This window comes from Crocuta crocuta, unplaced genomic scaffold (genome assembly GCF_008692635.1).
Source record: "Crocuta crocuta isolate KB4526 unplaced genomic scaffold, BGI_CrCroc_1.0 scaffold455, whole genome shotgun sequence".
Taxonomy (NCBI): Eukaryota; Metazoa; Chordata; class Mammalia; order Carnivora; family Hyaenidae; genus Crocuta; species Crocuta crocuta.
The window spans coordinates 120541-140003 of NW_027529531.1; the positions used below are offsets into that span (position 1 = coordinate 120541).

The window sequence follows — 19463 nt, forward strand, 5'->3', positions numbered from 1 at the left end:
AGCAGGCTCCAGGCTCTGAGCCGGCAGTCAGCACAGAGCCCGACGCGGGGCCCGAACCCACGAACCGCGAGATCATGACCTAAGCGAAAGTCAGATGCTGAACTGACTAAGCCACCCAGGCGCCCCAACAGTGCTGAATTTCTTATTCCTATCAAATAAGTGAAAGTATTTTTCCTTGGAGAAAATTACTGAACGAAAGCAGAAAATACTCTTAGAACTATTGTTATGAATATGTACACAAAGTAAAACTAATCGCATGCATACGTGTATTTATTCCCATATCTTGAGTAGGATACATATAGTACATTAATTTTTATTAGAAATTAAAACTGAAAAGAAACTGACAAAATGAGATGTATCTTCATTAATGTGTACATCTGCAGACACTCACGCTACGTACATGGTGGCTGTGAATTTCCATCAGTCGTTTTTCCAGTCCCTTGAGGGTTATTGTCTGTTTCCTTTAAGTTTGCAAAATCTTTGATGAAATCCCAAAGTTTCCTTAAATACAACAAATGAATATAATAGATGAGAAAAAAGGTGCCTTAAGCATAAAAGAAAATTGTTACATAAACATCTATTTTAGGACATATTTACTCAAAAACACGCAGTGACACTTTGTAATCCTCCACTTTGGTTTTAGAGGATTTTTTGTAGCATTTTGGCCTTGGACGTAGCAACGATTCTCTCTGCCGGCACAGCCCCCCTGCAGCATTTTCCAGACTACGCAGTGAGGCAGCATTACCTTGAAGATAATGATGAGATCCATTCTCTGTCATGGCCAAACCTATGGAAGGAGCCCCCCTAATTTGGTATTCGTAATTCCCTCTTATTTTCCACTGAGGATGCCCAGTGTAACAGACGAGTCTACAAAACCTGGATCTGCCCCTGTGGTTCACGTAGCAACCATTCGAACCCCTTCTCTGGTGACTTCGTCTACCATGTAAGCTGGAAGGTAGGGTGTTCTATTTCATAGACTCCCTTGCAGCTACACATGGCCTTGGGACACAGTGCTGGGTGATGGGATATGGGTGGAAGTCGCTGCAAGGGCCTTTCCCTCTAAATAAAACAGAAAAGCCTCATCAGGAGAAGCTCTTTGACTTTTGTCCTTTTCTTTCATCTTCTTTCTCTGAGGGGCATATATTCATGTCTCCAGGCAGCCATATTTTTTTAACGTTTTAATATTTATTCATTTTTGAGAGAGAGACAGAGTTCATGAGGTGGGGGAGGGGCAGAGAGAGAGGGAGACACAGAATTCGAAGCAGCTCCAGGCTCCGAGCTGCCAGCACAAAGCCCGATGCGGGGCTCGAACCCATGAACCTGAGATCGAGATCATGACCTGAGTGGAAGCCGGACGCCTAATAGACTGAACCGCCCCCCAGGTGCCCCTGAAGACAGTCATATTGAGGAGGAAAGCCACACTCAAGGGAAACAGAGAAGGAAGAGAGAAGAACACCAGTCCCTCAATATTATCATTGAGCCTAGGCCACCTACAACTAAATGTCTTTTTATTCTTGTTACAAATTAGTCTTTTCCCTACTTAACCCATCAGGGGTTTTATGTTGCCCTGAGTCTCACCAAATCCTGAGATTTGAATTGTAGCACCAACTCCAAGAAAATTAACTATAGAAGCCTAAATGTGTAAAACAGATAACGTAAATCAGCCATTTCATTTTTATTTATTTATTTTTAAATGTTTTATTTATTTCTGAGAGAGAGAGAGAGACAGCGTGAGCAGGGGAGGGTCAAAGAAAGAAGCAGACACAGAATCCGAAGACAGGCTTCAGGCTCTGAGCTGTCAGCACAGAGCCCGACGCAGGGCTCGAACTCACGAACCATGAGATCATGACCTGAGCCGAAGTCGGACGCTCAACTGACTGAGCCCCCCAGGTGTCCCCAGCCGTTTCATTTTTAAATGAAAATCGTCAGAGTAATACCAGCATAGGGCTCTTCAAAAATTTAATATGTCTAAAAGTTATATACTTTGAGAAAAGAAAGGCACGCCCCAGTCACATGCCTCCCCCACATTCCGGATCCCTGCCCATGAGAAGTTAGCCTCAATTCTTCAGTTCTCTCCAAATAACCTACTTCTACATTGCTAAATAGTATGTATGGATTGAAATTTAAATCTTGGGCTAAGCATTCTTAAGCACAGGAAAGGATGGAACATGTATGTTTAACACTCGTGAATATAAACGTCTCAAAAGGATGGTCTAGTCTCATCTAGATCTGAATGGATGGCTTTGAGAGTAGCATGAGATTGTCTCACTTCTTTTACCACGGCATCAATACTTACTGCTTCTCCTGCTCACTCATCTTATGCTCCCCTATGTTCTGCTTCACACTGTTTTCAATCATCTACCAAGAACAAAAAATCATTAGGGCATGTATAATGGCATGGTATTGGCAATATATATTAACAATAACATTGAACCAAAATGGAATACAATGTCTGGAATCAGGCATAACGTACTCATCTATACAGTATATAATACAGAGGAATATACCTACATCCTAGAAGCAGAACTATAATCCATTAAGCAGCAGATTCTTAGTACGAATTTTGGAGGGCTATCCTGAAAGTCGTTAGAGGAACCAGTTCATTAGATTCCTTTTCATCAAGTAAACTCATTACAATTCATTATGCGTGGAAGGGTTAGAGAAATGGTCAATTCTGATTGGTATATCCAACTATTTTAAAAGGACGTTTATTTTTTTCACTAATACATTAGATTACACCTGTCCAGTTTTAAGCTAATGTCCATGTAGTGAGATACTCCTAGCATTACAGAAAGTTATCGTTTAGAAAGATAACACATATATTCTTATTTTGTGTATGACACCATACAAGAAGTACACAGCACTACAGGAAATATTTCTATTGAGAAACACTGATTCACATAAACTTACATGTATTTTCTTCTTTAAAATTCTATTTGCTGTTTCCAATTTCATAGCTTCATTCTGAAGAAGAAATGGTTTTAAAAGTAAGATACTTGGTTAAGAATATATGTTAGATACTTTTACTCACTTATGGAACAAAAATACATAAATGACGTTATTCTAAGTTCAAAAGCAGCCAATAGCACATCATTTGAAAACACGAATAAACAAAGCATGACTGGAAGGACATGTAGTAAGTAAGACAGAAAGATCCTAGCCCTCTAGAGGGCAAACGCTAGTAGAGATAAGGGTTGATAGTACACAAACCTAGAGAGGTTTAGGGAAATTCTAGAGCAGTTCCTCAATTTTCATTAACTAAGAACAGAATTTGTTAAAGTGGCTGAATACAGTATAAAAATACAAATATCAGTAAGTCACATATATACCAGCAATAACTGATTATAAACTGTAAAGTAAATGTTTTTAAAGCTCCCATTAACAATAGTAACAGACACCATAAAGTCACAATAGCAAACATAAAAAATGAGGAAGCAGTGCATAAAAATAAATTAAGTAAATATAAAATGACCCTTGAGGGGAGTGTTGATATTGCAAAGCTGTAACTTCTTCCCAAATTAATCCATAAGTTCATTGTAAACATAGTCAAAATGCTAAGAGTATTATTGCTGAAACTTGAAAAATATTTGATGCTGTGAATGAGAATAGTCAAGATAATTGTGAACAAAATCATGATGGGCAGAGGGTGTAAACACCTGCTCTTTCAGATAGTTGACATATTGAACAGTATTAGCAATTACACCAGTGAATCTGGATAGCGTATAATTAAAAACCTAAACTGAGCTTTAATCCCAATTCTATTGCTTTCTCACTGTGACCTCAATCAAGTTATTTAGCTTGGTGCTGTGGCTTTCTCATCCGAATAAGAGGCTAATAATAGCTTAAGGTTGTTGGAAATTATATGAAATAGTATTTTTTAAATGTTCACAGTAGTATCTGGCACATCGTAAATCCTTGATGCATTTAGTTATGTTTTATTCTGCTTAGAAATGACATATTTCAAATCCAAAACCAGAAATGAATTACTATATAAGATAGTAAATGCAATTGTATTATGGCTTCTAGCATTTGATTTAAGGAGTAAAATATAAATAATAAAGAGTTAAAGTAATATAAATTAGTGATATGGAACCCTTATAGAGATTCTTCGATTTCCTAGATTCAATCCACTTTAAGAGGTTTCAATCATGAAGGAAAATTTAACATGGCTTAACATTACATGTGTGATAATAATGTAAATGTATCACAAGATTTAAAGCTTTAACATATTATTTCCAAAGTTTGAAAATTCAACTGTAAATTAGTGTTCATTCTCAGGACATGATTCCATTTAAAAATGAACAGTCTGTAAACAAAATCACAGAAGGAAATCTGAACATACTATTTTCAAAGAAAGAGAGAGAAGTCAAAATAAGTTTAAACCACTGCTAACTTCCTATACACTTTATAATTCTCCTTTTTAAAAAAAAGTTTTAAAAAACAGTGCTGGGAGAACCTTTGTAATTATATAACCATGAGAAAAAGAAGAATCATAGAACATTTTAAAACATAGACTACAATAACATTATAGTGTTCATCATTGGTTCGTCAAAAATGCTTAGTAATAATTGTTAAAGACTATTTTTAATATAGTGGACTTTCCTTTCAATGGCAGTAACTAATTCCTATCTTCTAGCATAACTGTTCAACTCAATGAAAATCGAACTATGAAGTTTCAATGTGACACGATGAAAATCATAGGGCTTTGGAACCCCAAAAGTATTAAGCTCGAATCCCAGCTTTGCCACCTCTAAACTGTGTCATATTGGTCAGGTCACTGAACTCCTCTGAGCTTCACCTCAAGCAAATTAGTACATATCGGATACTAAATGATGGCTGTCATCACCTTCACGACAAACACCTTCTATACAAAATTGTCAAGAGATATCAGTCGACTTGAAAGAGATCCACTCTGAACCTTAACAGAACTCTACATAATTTTTATCACCTTTATTTTTGTTGTTTCGCTAGATCTCTTCATTCTTCAAATCATTTGCTACAAACGTTTCACAATTAAAATATATTGGACAAAATTTTCCATTTTTTTTACCTAATGGCAAAATGAAATTGCTTCATGTGTTTGCCAACCCCTTCAAGCAAAAGACCAATGTAAACATTGAAATAAATAAACTACATACCTCTATGCTTTTAACCCTATTTTCAGTGATATGTGAAATTCCAGTATGAATCAAAGTTGTTTTAATTTCTCTTTCAAGAGCTTGAATTTCATCCCATTTGCTGAGTATTTCACACCTCTTCTTTTCAACCTTTTCAATAAGAGTAAGGTGATCCTCATCCATTACACTTTTCTTAGATGATTCTGAAAATATTTTTAAAAGCAAAGTATTACTGTATTTAGTATGTCATGACTTATTATTAGTATTAGGCATTATTAACAGTATAATGCATGTTATATATTGCCATAAAATATAATGTAACTCAAGCTTCAAGCACAAATTCATTTATATAATCAAAAAGTAATTATGGAGTGCCCCATCTGGGCGCCTAACACTGTGGGGGGAAGGTATGAGGACGACTTTGCAGAAGTGTGACAAAGTTGATGACCAAAGGATGAACAGGAGTTGGGGAAGCAGAAGGGGACTGGGGGAGGGGGAGCAGAAGAGCAGATTTTGCCACATTTCAGTAAAAAGAAAGTTATAGAGTAGTGTGGGGACTTTGAGGGCCAGGTGAGTGGCATCAATAAATTACACTAGAGAGGAAGCAGGGGAAGATCTGAAAAGGTCTTATAATCTAGGTTATGAAATCAGTCGAAGCTGTTGAAGGCTTTTGAGCTGGGATAAACCAAGCACACAAGGGTCACTCTACCAAACCAAAAGTGGAGGAGAAAGACCAGGGCTGGAACAGGAAAATGAGTCAGGAAGCTACTGCCATCATTCAAACAAGATCAGAGCAGGATCGTACCTGTCGCAGAGAGAAGTGGAGAGCTACAAAAATGATTTAGGGAATGGAAACAAGGAGGGCTTGGCAACTGATGGGATCTGAATGTAGAGGGAGAGGTAGACATCAAAATAACCCCTAGGTTTCAGCTTTGCTACAGCTAGGAACAGATGCAGTGGGAGAGAAGTGAGTTCAAGGCAGCAGAGAGGTAAGAGAGCTGGGTTCGAATTCCATGTTGGCCATTAACGACCAGCTGTGCTGAAGCGGTTGATGGGGTAAGGAGGGGAAGATTCTGCCACATGCTTTCTAACTTGACCTCCATGTGTTTGGTGATGCCGTTCATCGAAGCAGAGAGTTTAGTCTCAGATGTGGTGGGTTGAGGGGCACCTATGGGATACTCAAGTAGACACATCCAGAAGGAAGTTGGATACACAGATCTCAAGCCTAAAAAGTAGATCTGGGCAGGAAAGATTTGAACTCAAAGATGTGTGTGTTGAACCAAAGACATGCCAGGCTCTAACGAAGGTCAATATCTAAGGATTCAGAAAAGAGATGATGACATTGAGAGCAAGTCACTGCTGACAGTATTTGATGATCCAACAGCACAGTGACATCCTGACTAGAATGCAACTCATCATATGTAACTCACTAGAGTAGTAAGACAAATTTTTTGGATAAATAATGACTACCCCTTATTGATAAGGAAAAAAAGGCAATTCGAAAGAGTGATAATGCTTACCTGCGTATAGTGAACAAGGTGGAAACCACCACCATTATTCAACTTGCCAAATTTGGAAGAAGAGAAAACTCTGAAGGTGAGTTAGCTGGGAAACTAGCTAAGCAGATACACGAGGAACTAACCAAGCAGGCAGAAACAGCCAGAGTTCAGCTTCTACCCACAAAGTCTGCTCCCCACCTTAGCCTAAGCTGAGGGTTTTAACCTGCAACAATTAACTGAGGGCATAGAAGTCAAAAGGAGCATGAAGTCACTCAAATGACCCAACTGTTAGCCCTTTCCTACCTAAGGAGGAAGACTGAGGTACGAAAATGGGGAAATTCCACAGAAAATATATGGTTGGCAGAGAGGCTCCTGAATGAGAAAGCTTTGGGGGGAAAAAATGAACACAGGCCACCAGATTTCTTCAGTAGCACTGGAAAAGTGTCAGCAAGAGCTGGAATCAAATATTAAGAAAAGTTTGCTACAGTTCTAGAAATTAGTATGTCCTCTTGTTTATTATTATTATTTTTTTACATTTTTATTTATTTGTAGGAGACAGAGAGACAGCGTGAGCAGGGGAGGGTCAGAGAGAGAGGGAGTCACAGACTCTGAAACAGGCTCCAGGCTCTGAGCTGACAGTCAGCACAGAGCCCGACGCGGGGCTGGAACCCACGAACCGCGAGATCATGACCTAAGCGAAAGTCGGACGCTTAACCGACTAAGCCACCCAGGCACCCCTCTTGTTTATTATTTTTTATCTCTGCCATTTTATCCTGTTAGCAGTTAGCAATAGAGCCCTTACATTTAAAAGAAAAATGAAACAAATGCTATATGAATCTGCTCATAAATGGAATCTTGAAGAAGGAGGAGGAGGAGGAGGGGGGAGGAGGAAGAGGAGAAACAAACAAAAAGCAGAATCAGATCCGTAACTACAGAGAATAATCTGACGCTGGCCAGAGGGAAGGGGATGAAGAGGTGGGTAAAGGGGCTCAGGGGAGAGGGAGACACAGGCCTCCGGTTACGGAATGAGTAAGTCATGGGAATGAAAAGCAGAGCATAAGGAATGCAGTCAAGGATACTGTGACAACAACGTGCTGGGACTCGTGGTGGCCGTGTGTGTGGCAGGCACAGCATCGTGCATGAACTTGTCAAATCACCAAGCTGTGCACCTGAAACTAACGTAACGTTGTGTGTCAATTATACTCACATTAAAATTAAGACAAAAAGGGAAATGGTGGGCTTGTGTTAGGAGACAGCAAGGACCCAGAAAACAGTGACCTGGAGTCCCATCCGTGACCTGCCTGTAAGAGGATCCCAAGAATAGGCAACATGGGTGCAGGAGAAAGACGGGCCAACCACCCCCGGAGCCCTGAGAAGGGGTCAGAAGACAAGCCCTGAGCCAGCCCCTCCAGACACCCCCGAAGGTGGCCAGCAGGTCAATCACACCGGTGTCGTCCACAGGAGGAAAGAACTAGCAGAAGGAAGCAAAAGACCCCAGCGAGAACCTGTGAGGCCAAGTTCTTCAAGAACTTAAAACGGGTCCTATCTGTGAGTACATCCTAAAAGCTGCTGAGAAGGGGGAAGCTTAACCAACTGAGCCACCCAGGCGACCCTCATTTGGTCAGTTTCTTAGGCTCTATGCCAAATGTCTTCCTCAAAACTTGACAGAATTCTTTCTATAAAACTTGACTAAATTCAGTGTTCCACTAAAAACCACAAAGATCCTAGAGAAGAGTGAACTAGCGCACACGTTGTATCAGCTCCAGAGAAACTGGAAAACCAAAGGTGCCCAAAGCAACAGAAACTAGAGTAACAATCTTCCCCCTGACGGATCTACCAGTGAGATGAACTCCTTCCTGTGCCTTTAAAGTAGTTCGTTTAAACCACCTCAGATTAGGGGCGCCTGGGTGGCTCAGTCGGTTGGGCGTCCGACTTCGGCTCGGGTCATGATCTTGTTCGTGGGTTTGAGCCCCGCATCAGGCTCTCTGCTGACAGCTCAGAGCCTGGAGGTGCTTCCGATTCTGTGTCTCCCTCTCTCTCTGCACCTCCCCTGCTCACACTCTGTCTGTCTCTCTCTCAAAATAAATAAACGTTAAAAACTTTAAAAATAAATAAAAATAAACCACTTCAGATTAAAGGAAAACTTGTATATTTCTAAAGAACTTGATGGAAAAAATATAAATGAATAAAATTTAATTTAATCAGCTCTCTAGAAAAAAAAAAAAGAAAATGCTTCCAAATAAATAAAAGCAGGAGGCCCTAAGTCATGGACAAGAACATGAAGATTCTTCACCCAAAGGTCAGAAGAACAGCATCACACAATTACTTGCCTGATTTTTCCTTAGCAGATTGCAGCAACATGTGCTCTGTCTCCAGTTCACTTCTGAGTCTACAGGGTTGATAATAAAAAAATAGTAAAATATCAGAACTCCATTTGCACCTTTCATCTTTCATCTGTTTTATGCCACAGGTCTTTTTAAAACATTGAGAAATACAAAGTGATCTTAGTTTCGATCAAAAAAGGTCATTTGAAAATCTATATAAAATGAGAGCCTACACCAGTCAAACTAAATAAACAAAAGAATACTTTCTTACCAAGGCTGCACAACCCACCAGTTGAAGAGGCTGGTGAATATAAAATCAATGATCTCCTCTACTGTTTGCGGATATTGGTTTGTTACTTGAATTTCTACAAAGACGGGAAGCAGAGAAACTAGCATTTAATCACTCTGAGATGACGAACAGACAGGGGGCAGTGGAAGCACATCACTGTGGCTGGAACACACATNGTTGGGCGTCCGACTTCGGCTCGGGTCATGATCTTGTTCGTGGGTTTGAGCCCCGCATCAGGCTCTCTGCTGACAGCTCAGAGCCTGGAGGTGCTTCCGATTCTGTGTCTCCCTCTCTCTCTGCACCTCCCCTGCTCACACTCTGTCTGTCTCTCTCTCAAAATAAATAAACGTTAAAAACTTTAAAAATAAATAAAAATAAACCACTTCAGATTAAAGGAAAACTTGTATATTTCTAAAGAACTTGATGGAAAAAATATAAATGAATAAAATTTAATTTAATCAGCTCTCTAGAAAAAAAAAAAAGAAAATGCTTCCAAATAAATAAAAGCAGGAGGCCCTAAGTCATGGACAAGAACATGAAGATTCTTCACCCAAAGGTCAGAAGAACAGCATCACACAATTACTTGCCTGATTTTTCCTTAGCAGATTGCAGCAACATGTGCTCTGTCTCCAGTTCACTTCTGAGTCTACAGGGTTGATAATAAAAAAATAGTAAAATATCAGAACTCCATTTGCACCTTTCATCTTTCATCTGTTTTATGCCACAGGTCTTTTTAAAACATTGAGAAATACAAAGTGATCTTAGTTTCGATCAAAAAAGGTCATTTGAAAATCTATATAAAATGAGAGCCTACACCAGTCAAACTAAATAAACAAAAGAATACTTTCTTACCAAGGCTGCACAACCCACCAGTTGAAGAGGCTGGTGAATATAAAATCAATGATCTCCTCTACTGTTTGCGGATATTGGTTTGTTACTTGAATTTCTACAAAGACGGGAAGCAGAGAAACTAGCATTTAATCACTCTGAGATGACGAACAGACAGGGGGCAGTGGAAGCACATCACTGTGGCTGGAACACACATTGCATGTCCCCTGTGCATTCTGGTTTCCTCCCACAGACACAATTCACAAATTCCACTACATTTAAGCTAAAAATAAAATAGAAGAAATTTTAGGAGCGCCTAGATGGCTCAGTCAGTTAAGTGTCCAACTCTTGGTTGTGGCTCCGGTCATGATCTCACAGTTTGTGGGATCAAGCCCCACAGTGGGCTCTGTGCTGAGCATGGAGCCTGCTTGAGATTCTCTGTCTCCTTCTCTGTCTGCCCCTCCCCCACTCAGACTCTCTCCTTCTCTCTCAAAACAAATAAATAAAAACAAACAGAAATTTTAAAAGAAGCAAATGAAAACACTTATAATTTCTTTGTATCCTCCCCCTGGTTCCCGAAAACAAAGAAACTAAACTAAATCTGTATTATTTCTGATAGATTTCGAGGGGGGCAAAGGGGGAGTTAATATGGACAGAAAACCCCTGTGATTTGGTTAAAAATATCAATACCACAAATGAGTCAATGCTGCTTGCCTGCAAGAGGCCTAATGGTTAAATATTTTCACATACATTAGTTCATTTCATCGGAGATTAAAAGAAACAGGTATTATGACCCCCAATGTTAAGAGATTGAGATTAAATGAATTAATAATAATCCTAACAGTCTTTGCAGTATATAGATACAGGGTATTTCATTTCTAAAAATGTTTAATGTATTACAGTTTTAAGTATTATGTTCTGTCTCATTGCTTTTTCTTCTCCTGAGACTTTATATGTACGTTGGATCTTCTTTGCCTGTCTTCTACCTCAACCACTTTTTCTCTCATGATTTTCTTTTCTCATCTCATTTTCGTTCTCTTGCTTGTTCTGCTTTTCTCTAATGCTCTTTATTGTATTGTCACTCAAGACAATTCCTGCTTGAGAGCATCCTAACTTCGTCTGGATCTATGACATAATTTTGACTTTTTCAATTATCTTTCCTCAGTGGCCAAACCTTGATTCACATCTTCCTTTTTATTGTCATTAATCGCTGTGCTTATTGTTTACATTACTGACTCAAGATCGTTTTCATATCCAGAAATGCTCTTTAGGGAATATTTAAGTTTGGAGAGTTGTGGCAGTTTTCTTCTCCAACTTCTTGTTGTTGTTGGGTGGCAGAGATTTTCATCAACTAAATTGCTTGGGCCCTCATTTTCTGTTCTCTCTTGATAGTCATTTGTACAGACAGAGATCATTGTACCTCTGCATTTCTGGGGGCAGGCCTAGGGGTTCGGGTGGTGTGTGAGGTTCCTGATTCAAGAGGATGTGTTTTTTGTCGAAATAGCAAAGGAGGCTTTTGTTGTTGTTTTGGGGTATTTTATTTTGATTTTTTTACAGGATAACCTTTTTTTTTTTTGGAGGAAAGAAAGAACAGTAGTGGAAGGGTTGTGTGCCCTTCAATTTTCTACTTTTATGGGATTCTAAATTCCCCGCCTCTGTTGTTTTAAAGGATGCTGATCACTTCCTTTTAAACTTGTTCTCACCATATGATCATTTCAGAATTGGCTCTTTGCTTCCGTGTTCACTCTGAAGTCCATTCCTTCTAAGTTAGTGCTCTGACAGATCGACCAGTAACTTCTGTGTTATTATTTAGGGAAGCTGCTCTCTCCCTTCTTCCTTCTGTCTCCCCCTCTCCCTCTGTCTCTCCCTCCTCCCCCTCCCTTTCTTTCTCCACCCCTCTATCGTTCTCTTTCTCGCTCCCTTTCCCTTCTTCTCCCTCCCTTTCCTTTCTTCTCCCTCCATTTCTCTCCTCACCACACTATCTTTCTCTCTCTCCCTCCCTTTCAAACCTCACCCCTCTGCCAGCAGAAGAAGAGACATAATAAAGATCAGAGCAGAAAGAAATAATATAGAATCTAAAAAAACCCCAGTAGAACAGATCAATGAAACTAAGAGCTGGCTTTTTGAAAAAAGAAACTAAATTTATAAACCCCAAGCAGGCTTCTCAAAAAGAAAAGAAAGAGGACCCAAATGATAAAATCATGAATGAAATTGGACTTATCATGATCAACCCCTCTGAAAGAAAAACAATGATCAGGGAACACTATGAAAACTTACATGCCAGGAAACTGGACAACCTGGAAGAAATGGACAAAGTCCTAGACACCCAAACACTACCAAACTCAAGTGGGAAGAAAGAGAAAATTTGAACAGACCCATAACTAGTGAAGAAATGGTATCAGTTATCAAAAATCTCCCAACAAATAAGAGTCCTGGGCTAGATAACTTCCCAGGGGAATTCTATCAGACATTTAAAGTAGAGTTAATGCCTATCCCTCTCAAGCTGTTCCAAAAAATAGAAACAGAAGGAAAGTTTCTGAACTCATTCAATGAGCCCAGCATTACCTTGATTCCCAAACGAGACAGAGACCCCACAAAAAAGGAGAATTAGAGGCCAATATCCCTGATGAGCATGGATGCAAAAATTTTGAACAAGATACCAACAAATAGAATTCAATAGCATATAAAAAGAATTATTTACCATAATCAAGTGGGATTCATTCCTGAGCTATAGGGCTGGTTCGATATCTACAAATCAATCAATGTGATACATCACATTAATCGAAGTAAGGATAAGAACCATATGATACTGTCAGTAGATACAGAAAAAGCATTTGACAAAATACAGCATCTTTCTTTAAAAAACCCTTGAGAAAATCGGGATAGAGGAACATATGTAAACATCATAAAAGCCATTTATGAAAGGCCCACAGCTAATATCATCTTCAATGGGGGAAAACTGAGTGAGAGCTTTTCCCGAGATCAGGAACATGACAGGGATGTCCACTCTCACCACTGGTGTTTAACATAGTTTGGAAGTCTTCGCCTCAGCAATAAGACAACAAAATGAAATAAAATGCATCAAAATTAGCAAAGAAGAAGTCAAACTTTCACTTTTTGCAGATGACATGACACTCTACATGGAAAGCCTAAAAGACTCCACCAAAAAGCTGCTAGAACTGATATGTGAATTCAGCTATGTTGCAGGGTACAAAATCAATGTACAGAAATTGATTATATTTCTATACAATAATAGTGAAGCAACAGAAAGTGAAATCAAAGAGCTGATCCCATTTACAACTGTACCAAGAACCATAAAATATCTAGGAATAAACCTAACCAAAGATGTAAAAGATCTGTATGATGAAAACTATAGAAAACTTATGAAGGAAATTGAAGAAGACACTAAGAAATGGAAAAACATTCCATGCTCATGGATTGGGAGAATAAAGACTCTTAAAATGTCAATACTATCCAAAGCACTCTACATATTCAGTGCAATCCCAATCAAAATTGCACCAGCATTCTTCTCAGAGCCAGAACAAACTATCCTAAAATTTATATGGAACCACAAAAGATTCTGAGTAGCCAAAGTAATATTGAAAAAGAAAACCAAAGTAGGAGGCATCACAATCTCAGACTTTAGCCTCTGCTACAAAGCTGTGACCATCAGGACAGTATGGTATTGGCACAAAAACAGACACATAGACCAATGGAATAGAAAAGAGAACCCAGAACTGGACTCCCAAGTGTATGGCCAACTAATCCTTAACAAAGCAGGAAGGAGTATCCAATGGAAAAAAGACAGTCTCTTCAGCGAATGGTGCTGAGAGAACTGGACAGCAACATGCACAAGAATGAAACTAGATCACGTTCTTACACCATACACAAAACTAAACTCGAAATGGATGAAAGACCTAATTGTGAGACAGGGAACCACCAAAACCCAGAAGAGAAAGAGGAAGCAACCTATTTGACCTCAGCTGCAGTAATTTCTTACTCAATACATCTCCAAAGGCAAAGGAATTAAGCAAAAATGAACTACTGGGACCTCATCAAGATATAAAGCTTCTGCACGGCAAAGGAAACAATCAACGAAAGTAAAAGGCAACTGACAGTATGGGAGAAGATATTTGTAAATGACATTTGGGATAAAGGATTAGTATCCAAAATCTATAAAGAACTCACCAAACTCTACACCCAAAAAACAAATAATCCAGTGAAGGAATGGGCAGAAGACATGAATAGACATTTTTCCAAAGAGGACATCCAGATGGCCAACAGACACATGAAAAGNACACGGCAAAGGAAACAATCAACAAAAGTAAAAGGCAACTGACAGTATGGGAGAAGATATTTGTAAATGACATTTGGGATAAAGGATTAGTATCCAAAATCTATAAAGAACTCACCAAACTCTACACCCAAAAAACAAATAATCCAGTGAAGGAATGGGCAGAAGACATGAATAGACATTTTTCCAAAGAGGACATCCAGATGGCCAACAGACACATGAAAAGATGCTCAGTGTCACTCATCTTCAGGGAAATACACATCAAAACCACACAGGGATACCACTGCATGCCTGTCAGAGTGGCTAGAATGAACAACTCAGGAAACTACAGACGCTGACAAGGATTGGAGAAATGGGCACCCTCTTGCTCTGTTGGTTGGAATGCAAGCTTGTACAGCCCCTCTGGAAAACAACGTGGAGATTCCTCAAAAAAATTAAAAATAGGACTACCCTACAACCCAGCAATAGCACTGCTAGGAATTTACCCAAGGGACACAGGAGTGCTGATGCATAGGAGCACATGTACCCCAATGTTCATAGCAGCACTCGCAACAATAGCCAAAACACGGAAAGAGCCTAAATGTCCATCAACTGATGAATGGATCAAGAAGATGTGGTTTATCTATACGATAGAATACTACACAGCAATGAGAAAGAATGAAATCTGGCCTGTGTAGCAACATGGATGGAACTCAAGGGTGTTATGCTGAGCGAAATAAGTCAGGCAGAGAAAGACAGATACCATATGTTTTCATTCATATGTGGATCAGGAGAAACGTAACAGAAGACCATGGGGGAGGGGCAGAGGGAAAATGGTTACAAACAGAGAGGGAGGGAAGCAAATCAGGAGACTCTTAAATACAAAGAACTGAGGATTGATGGGGGGAGCGGGGGAGAGGGGAAAATGGGGGATGGGCACTGAGGAGGGTACTTGTGGGGATGAGCACTGGGTGCCGTATGTAAGCGATGAATCACAGGAATCTACCCCTGAAACCAAGAGCACACTGTACACACCGTATGTCAGCCAATTTCACAATAAATTATGTTTTAAAAAGGAAGGGAAGGTGTGAGGGAGGGAGGAAGGTAAAGAGGGAGGGAGGGAGGGATCACAGCTTGGAAGATGGGATGTGGTCAAGATGACGACACTCCCCCAGGCAGTCCACCAGATCAATTCAATCCCTTTCAAAGTCCCATAGGCCATTTCAGCAGAAGTGAAAGAGGCATATCTTTAATACAAGTTTGCAAAAGGGGGCGCCTCAGTGGCTCAGTGCTTCAGTGTCCAACTTCTGCTCAGGTTGACATCTTGTGGTTCGTGAGTTTGAGCCCCATATTGGGCTCACAGCTGTAGGCTTAGCGGCTGCTCCAGCTCTCTGTCCCCCTTCCTCTCTCTCAGAAATAAACAAACATTAAAAAAAAACCCTCACCCCTTCTCTCTTCCCCTCCCTCATCCCCCCTTTCTCTCCCCACCCTTCCTTCTCTCTCTCTCTCCCTCCCTTTTTCTCCTCGCCTGTCTCAACCTCTCTCTCTCTCCCTCCCCCTCTCTCCCTCCCTCCCTCTCTCTCTCTCTCTCTCTCTCACTGGTCTTAGATCATGTTAGGTCTTCTATCAGATCCATTCTTCTCTCTTCCCCCACTGCCCTTTCTGTCATGAAGTTTTGCAGAAAAACAGTAGATAATGATTCACTGCCATTTGATGTACATTTTTAAATTTTCAAATATTTTGAAGTTTGGATGCTTTCTGTCTTCTGGTTATACTGAAGGCAGCTTTGTTTTTTGTTTTTTTTGTTTCCTGTTTTGCTTTTTTGAGGATGTTTTGGGTGTGCTGGCTTTGCGTCAATCTTTTTTTTTTTTTAATCCTCTACAAAAAATATGCCCTATCCAATTGTGATTTCATCTGGAAGACTCTACAGAAAGGTTAAAAGATTGTTTTAAGTTTAAAAAAAAAAAAAGGAATAAGCCAATTCACGAATGACCGCTCTGCTGCAGCGTCACCTACCAGCAGGTCCCCAGGGGACCACCAAGGAAGACGAGATTCCCTCAGAACCCATCCCAAACCAGCCTCCCCATACAAACACCAGGTCTGGTTGAATTTCCCAGTCCCAGATGTGGTGGCTCAGGAAAGAGGCCAGATGACGGGCACCCTACGAGGGGACGCAACATGCCTCCCGGAACAAATGCAGGAAAGATGTAAGGATATGCTTGTCGTGTGGTTTGAATACATTGTACAAGAGGAGAACCCAGCATAGATCAAATCAGACTGTTAACCCTCACCTGTCATTCCGCTCCAGGGCTGCTCTGGTGGCCGTCACAGTCGCCCTCAGCTCCTCCCTGGCCCGGCTGACATCTGCTGTCTTCACAGACCTCCTCTCCAGGCCCTTGGCGTTGGCCAGCAGCATCTAGGCAGGGCAAGGCCATGGCGGGTGAGACACACAGCAAGGGTGAAAATGTTCCTTCTTAGTTATTACAGTGTGTTCGAGATTTTGAGTCAAAACAGAAATTCTAGGATTTTGAGAATTGAGAGGAAAATATCAGAGGAAGGATAATTCTTCATGTGAAGATCTGGATAAGATATTGTTTAAAAAAATTTTAAGGTTCTGGGGCGCCCGGGTGGCTTAGGTTGGTTGAGGGTCCGACTTTCGCTTAGGTCATGATCTCACGGTTCGTGGGTTCGAGCCCCGCGTCGGGCTCTGTGCTGACTGCCAGCTGAGAGCCTGGAGCCTGTTTCAGTCTGTGACTCCCTCTCTCTCTGACCCTCCCCTGCTCACGCTGTCTCTCTCTCCTAGAAATAAATAAAACATTTTAAAAAAAAAATTTTAAGGTTCTATTTTATTAAGACAATTAAAAAGTGGTGGGGTTTCACTGTAGGTTTGTGTGGGGAAAGGAAATGCTAAATAAAGTGCTCCAAGTATATTATCATCCGCACCAGTTATTTAGTGAAAAACCATTTAATGCAATTATCCTACATGGATATAAAGCAGTGCTGGACTCATACGTGGAGAGACAAGGTCTCTGCTTTAGATGATGGGCTGCCATGTTTCCAGAAACAGAAAGAAGAGCTGATGCCCTGTGGGCCAGGGGACTTTTCATGCTGGTGTTTGGTTGAAATAAGCACACATACGTTCATTTTGGACTCAACTTCAAAAACTAAGCAACAGGGTAGGCCTCCAACTAGATCCTTTGCTTATTCCTATCAAACAAAAGCTTACTTTTCTGGGGTGCCCAGATGGCTCAGTTAGTTTAGCACCTGACTCTTAGTTTTAGCACAAGTCATGATCTCACAGTTCATGAGATGAGCCCTGCATTGAGCTCTGTGCTGACAGTGCAGATCCTACTCAGGATTCTCTCTCTCCCCCTCTCTCTGCCCCTTCTCCACTCATGCTGCACTTGCTCTCTCTCTCTCAAAATAAATAAACTTAATAAAGAAGATCATCTCTCCCTCTTAGTCTGCCCCTCTCCCCTGCTCACTCTCTCTCTCTCTCAAAATAAATAAACTTAAAAAAAGATTGCCTCTCCCTCTTCCTCCGTCCCCTCTCTGGCCCACACACACACACACACACACACACACACACTCTCTCTCTCTCTCTCAAAATACTAAATCTTTTTTTTATTTTATTTTTATTTTTATTTTTTTATTTATTTCTAGGAGAGAGAGAGAGAGAGACAGCGTGAGCAGGGGAGGGTCAGAGAGAGAGGGAGTCACAGACCGAAACAGGCTCCAGGCTCCGAGCTGGCAGTCAGCACAGAGCCCGACGCGGGGCTCGAACCCACGAACCGCGAGATCATGACCTAAGCGAAAGTCGGACGCTTAACCGACTAAGCCACCCAGGCGCCCCAATATATCTTTAAAAAAAAAAAAATCATCCTAAATACCCCAGAAATGGACCTGAAGACTAGCCGAACAAACTCCACAAATAAAGGGAGAGAAGAAGTCACATCACAGAGGGTAAGAAGCGCAGAGACACAGTCTGGGAGAGATGGATCTTGCCAGTGTGGTGGGGATGGAGCCACGATTGCAAAAAGGGTAGGAGAGACACTAGCACACAGGGGACCCCACACGGTGGACACAAATCCCCAAAGCAACTGGCTTGGAAAGCGAGAGGGGCTGAATTTCACGAGCTCTCGCAACCAGTGGGACTTCAAGCCTGGAGTTTAAAGTGCAGCGGGCTGGCCCGGGGGAAGCCGAGGGCCCGGGGGCTGCTGGAGGAAAGAAGGCAGAGCGGACGGCCCACAGACGTGCAGTGTGGGAACAGCCGTCGGAAGAGGGCCCGGAGCACACCGTGGCGAGGGGGCTTCTCATCCTGGACGTGTCCCCGGGACCCCGCCGAGGACAAAGCAACTGGCAGGTGCATTCCTCGNCCGCCCTCGGCAAGAGCACAGGGCCGGCCGCCGGGGCCGGGGCCGCCTGCACGCGCACTGCCTGACTTGCTTCCACCAGGCCCCCCGTGCCCGCCCTGTGCCTCAGTGGGGCCGGCCCTCTCAGCCACGCTTGCTTCAGTCCCAGCGCAGCCCCAACTGCCCCGAAGGACGGCCCAAACCCCTGCCAACCCCGTGTCCCCCAACCTGGGGGCTCTGCCGGGCCTCGGTCCCAGCGGCGCCGGCAACAGGCTCACTCACAAGCCGGCTAGAGCACACCTGGTTACAACGCGCCACGCTCAGGCAGGGGGCCGAGCACTCCCCAGGCAGCCTCCTCAGAAGCCCGGCCTGAAGGACGAACTGGCCAGGACACACCAGCACAGTGCACCCAGAGCACAGGGGACACTCCCTGAGCACCAGGCCCGGGGGCAAGGGACGCCAGCCGCTCGCACTACCTCTCTCTTCTCCATGAGGCCATGGCCCTAAATAACAGGAGACGTAGCTGACTTTCTTCGCGCACAGAAACAGGCCCACGGAAACTTAGACAAAATGAGAAAACAGATGGATTTGTCCCAAATGAAAGAACAGGACAAGGATATGGCCAGAAATCTAAGTGAAACAGGTATAAGTAACATGCCTGGAATATTTAAAGTAATCATAAAGATACTCACTGGACTTGAGAAAGAAGTAGAAGGTATCAGTGAGACCCTTAACACAGAAATAAAGAATAACAGGGGCGCCTGGGTGGCTCAGTAGGTTG

At 41.8% G+C, this 19463-nt stretch overlaps 1 protein-coding gene across 1 annotated transcript in view; it reads right to left on the reverse strand.

The window, feature by feature from the left end:
• Window positions 1–252: 252 nt before the first annotated feature.
• Window positions 253–19463, reverse strand: part of CUNH6orf118 (chromosome unknown C6orf118 homolog) — a 27239-nt gene continuing 8028 nt past the window's right edge. Inside the window, exons 5-10 of the mRNA XM_077761206.1 lie at window positions 16622–16746; window positions 9817–9875; window positions 5139–5320; window positions 2911–2964; window positions 2297–2358; window positions 253–501 (exon numbers count right to left, since the gene is read on the reverse strand). Coding sequence (XP_077617332.1) covers window positions 393–501; window positions 2297–2358; window positions 2911–2964; window positions 5139–5320; window positions 9817–9875; window positions 16622–16746 — 591 coding nt within the window. The 3' untranslated portion in view covers window positions 253–392. The remainder of the gene's footprint in view (window positions 502–2296; window positions 2359–2910; window positions 2965–5138; window positions 5321–9816; window positions 9876–16621; window positions 16747–19463) is intronic.